Here is a 4,515-nt window from a genome sequence, read left to right as displayed (position 1 = left end):
TGTTTCGGGTAAATGGAAACCGGAGCTTACATTTAAAGATTACCCTGTAAGTAGTACTATATATATAGCTATGTCCGTGAAACTCTATGATATTTACTTTCAAAACGATACTTGATTATTAGTTTGATCGAACTATTTTTTCGTAAAGTGTATGAGGCAGGAATCCGGGAATAACTTATGTGGATACTACGTCTGCAACTTCATTCGTGACATGGCCTGTCACAGGGATGCGACGGATGCTATACACCACACTCGTGTACGTGAACAATATTTCACAATTAATCTTAGTACCATCACTTTCATATATATATTGATCTCCTTTTTTAAATATAGATGATACGCCTACGAGACACTCTCATAACGGAGGATCGCATAAGAGCAATTCAAGAGGAAATCGCGGGATTCTTTCTTACCGAGGTCATTGCCCCAACTGGAGAGCACTATGCGAAGGTCATAGATATTGAGCAACTTCGTAAAGGCAAATAGATTTAGTAAAGAGATCCAACTAGCTTTATATTGTAAATATGCATGCATTACGTGTACTGCTGACGATGACTATATTCACGAAGATATTTTGTGGTTTCTTGAATGATATATACATTGCTGAAACTCTGCCGTGGCAGAGAAACACCCAGTTTCGCGGCAGAGAAACGCTGCTCCACCCTAAACCTGTGTCGCGGCAGAGAAATAGCAATTTTCTACCGCGGCAGAGAACCTCCAGGCCCGGTTCGTACCACGAACCGAGACCAAAGGCCCTCCACCGCGAGCGCCCTGGCCGCACCACGTGGCGACGCCTTTGGACCCGGTGCAACTTTGAACCGGGACTAAAGGGGGACCCTTTAGTCCCGCCTTGTTGGTCCCGGTTTGAAAACCGGGACTGAAGGCCCAAACAAACCGGGCATGTTGCCCCGTTTTCCACTAGTGGTACGACGATACAAGTAGCTTAATTTTTCACGGACAACAATAATGATATCTTGCTGTAGATCTACGGATGAAAGACACGAGAGGGCTACAATATTTTTGCCTTGCCGTGGTTCCAGGTCGACTTGGTAAAGGTTAGGTCGGGAAAGACTCTTTGCCAAGTGTATAAACGAAGACACTAGGCAAAGATTTTTGCGATGTGTTTTCGATCAATACTCGGCTAAGAAAATGTTTATCCCGTTTGGGGACACACACGGCAAAAATAGACTCCCACAAATAGTGAAAGGGAAAAGTTGAATGGAGCAGGTGCGCTCATTTTTCAACTTTGACTTTTTTGTATCTTTCAAATTGTGTAATATTTCAATTTCATTTTTCTGCAGGTCAGTCAAAAATAAAAAATAGAATGGAGGAAAATTAGTTCGGAATTTTTTTGTGCAAATTTAAATTTTAAATTATTTAAAATTCAAAATAAATTTTTGAAATACATATATAGATAATGACATAAAAAATCCAAAATATTTATCCCACATTCCAATTGTTATGTTTAAGTGACCTGCAAATTTTTGAGTTCAAACAATATGTGATGTGAGAGATACAAAAATAAGAAATTATTTAAAAGGGAAACAAAAAGAATTTGCACGAATCTTGATGCAGTATACACAATGTAGATACGGGTGCTCAACAAGCACCTGCTCTGAAAGTCCACTCTCTGAAATGATACTGAAAAGTCGAACTAGAGGCACGTCTTTCCCGAGTGTAACATTAAACAAGGGCTAGAGGTTTGCCGAGTGTTACACTTGAAATATGGTCAAACCAAGTCATGCGCCGTGAAGACGCCCAATCCGGCACTATGTCCAATCCGTGCTCCTCCCTCCCTGGCTTGCAGTCGACGATGGCTTGGAACAGTCTTCTTCCCCACACCTCTCCAGGAAATCATGCCTTCACTGGAGCCATCCCTATTACCGAGGAAGGAGGTCATGTGGGCTTTGGCGGATCGTATATACATACCTATAGGCCCAACACTACCACCGGCGCATCAAAAAAATGTTGTCCGCCAGCGCACCAAAAACTGTCCACCGGTGCACTTGCGCCGGTGTTGTCCAAATACTGCCGGCACAACGACTAATTGGCACGCTGGGGATAATGATAGACCAGGGCCAGGAAAGGGCAAAATTAAGGAACAATTAAATTGAGGAATACTTGAATGCGATGTCAAATAACCAGCAAAGAAAAACTAACAAAATTTGGAGCGATTCTCGTAGTTAAGCAGTAACATATATATATATATATATATATATATATATCTATCTTGCCTAGTGTCTGCGTTTATACACTTGGCAAAGAGTCTTTCCCGACCCAGTTTCGCGTTCCAGGCGCTGGCTCCCTCCTTCACCAACCACGGCAAGTGCGAGGAGACACTCGGTAAAGACATTGCGGAGTAATTTTTGCCTTTTGCTGAATATTTTTGATACTAGGCAAAGAATCGTTTGATGTAGTGTGTCCAGCTAAACTGTCGAATACATTATACTATATCCAATGCACTTTTACCTAAAAAAGTATAACTAACCAATACACAAGTATATTACTTTCCAAAAGGAACGATGCATTCTAATTTAACAGTTAGAAAAGATGGTCTAAACACTACTAAGGGACCTTCTTCGGAGAGGTAGTGTCGCTGTAGCCGATACCCTTCCTTTTTGTTGGGAAGACCATGAACACGAAGCTCGATAAAAACGCCATGCCCAGCGGCAGGTTCTTGAGAAGCTCCTCGGTATTCCTACCGGCGTTGGGAAAGAAGCAGTTTTGCAGCCCCACGTCGCTGAACGCCACGGCGAGGAAAACCAGGGCCGTGAAGACAGCGTGCATGTAGTCCAGCGGCCGGATGCGCAGCCTCCGGAACTCGGCGGGATCCCACAGCTGCTTCTCCTCCTCGCTGGAGAAGTTGAAGACGTTGAAGCCGCGTGGCGTGGCGACGCCATAGTAGAGCTTCTGGTCACGGCCGACGACGCTGTCCGTGAAGGAGAAGACGAGAGATGAGACGGCGAGAACAATGACTAAAGCTGCGGTGAGCCACTGGTTCGTGGGGGTCTCCTCGCACTTGCCGTGATTGGTGAAGGAGGGAGCCAGCGCCTGGAACGCGAGCACGGTGCCGGTCGGCAGGAGTTGTGCGAGGTTCGCGGCGCTTGACATGGCCTTGTCTGTCACGGTGGCTTTAGTAGGTCCGGAAGGTGTGGGCGCCGTGGCGGCGAAGTCGCCGGAGTCCTTGGGCGTGGTGGGGGGCGTCCCGGCGCCGTTGGTGTGCGAAGGCATCTGGATGACGACGGGCGACGCAGGAGATGCCATTGTGTGGTCGAGTAGGAATATCCTAAGCTGCTCCATTCGTGTGGCAACGCGACGTTGGTGTTTATATAGCTGAATCCAGTGCGACTGATTCCACGTTCCAGCATTGGCCGCACCATGATTTTTCTACCGTATGTGTGGCATACTGGCATGCTAGCGGAAGGCTCAAGGCTGCACATGTTGACTTCAACTATTTTTAAGTGTGTGCTCAGCCGTACGTTTCTACGTGTATTGAATTGTCTTCTCTTGGAGTCTACTATACATACAACTTTTCCCTAGGCCTTCTCTCGTTAACTTCTATACCAGTTGCGTACAAAAGTTAATCGTTCTGAAACGTGCTACGCAGTCTTCTTCCACGAAGGTGATGAAAGGGAATATCTCATTTCAACATCACCACATGGTTTCCTACTTGTTTACACGTAAAAATCTAGAGACTCCTTCATTCTAATTTTAGTAAAGAGCGCTCTGTACTGATATCATACACGGTAAAACCTTAACCAAGTTGTAGCCAGCTCAATTACAACGAACATTCAATTTGGATCTCGAGCACTAGGGCTTCTGTGTGCCTAAACTATTTTTTCAAATTTTATCAGTTAGTCAATAAATCACCAAAAAATCATACATGTATTAAAATGCATGTGTGTTTAACCGATAAATCTGCATAAAGTAATTCAAAAGAATGTAACCTGTGGAAAGACAAGATGTGTTCTGGGCGTTCTGCATTTCCTAATTTGTTTTTTGACCCCTGCTATTTGATATGTTTGTACAACATGAAAATAGTAAGATTTTTTTGAAACTTTCTCCCATGGTATCATGGTAATGAACATTGAAATCTGCATGCACAATTGTTTTAACAATTTATTTTTGTGTCCCTACGAATTTTAAAAAATATTTTTCACTACCGCAAATCGTCAAGGTGACGATGGCAAGAAGTCATCGGCATAACACGGCGTCGGCTCCGGCAAGTTTGCCGTCAGGGTAGAAAAAGCCGTCGGCGTAGAGATTAACGGTCGTTTGACATTTTCAATTTTTTCAAAATATTTGAAATGTTTAACCGTTTAATCTCCAATTATAATTAATCTGAGGTCAAATTACATATTAATAGTCAAACTTCCCACTCGGTAACCCATTCTCAGACTACTCCAGCCCAAACACGCTTAACTTTTGAGTTCTATCCTAAGCAGATTCCAAGTAAATAGTTATACCTTAGTGATAATAGTACCATATCAATCCTATTAACCATTGTCACGATAT

General features: G+C 43.6%; 1 protein-coding gene across 1 annotated transcript; it reads right to left on the bottom strand.

Moving 5' to 3' along the window:
- Window positions 1-2,407: 2,407 nt before the first annotated feature.
- On the bottom strand, window positions 2,408-3,316 carry LOC127293383 (protein DMP10). The gene has a single exon (XM_051322986.2). It carries the CDS (start codon window positions 3,298-3,300, stop codon window positions 2,566-2,568), a length of 735 nt encoding a protein of 244 aa, XP_051178946.1. The 5' UTR covers window positions 3,301-3,316; the 3' UTR covers window positions 2,408-2,565.
- Between the last annotated feature and the right edge of the window lie 1,199 nt (window positions 3,317-4,515).

Source organism: Lolium perenne, chromosome 4 (genome assembly GCF_019359855.2).
Source record: "Lolium perenne isolate Kyuss_39 chromosome 4, Kyuss_2.0, whole genome shotgun sequence".
NCBI classification, from domain to species: domain Eukaryota; kingdom Viridiplantae; phylum Streptophyta; class Magnoliopsida; order Poales; family Poaceae; genus Lolium; species Lolium perenne.
The sequence above is the reverse complement of the archived record's forward strand: the minus strand, read 5'-3'. Positions and strand labels throughout refer to the sequence as shown.

Bases quoted from the DNA above. Each gene is read 5' to 3' on its own strand.
- LOC127293383 (XM_051322986.2), bottom strand. From the start codon at position 3,300: ATGGAGCAGCTTAGGATATTCCTACTCGACCACACAATGGCATCTCCT.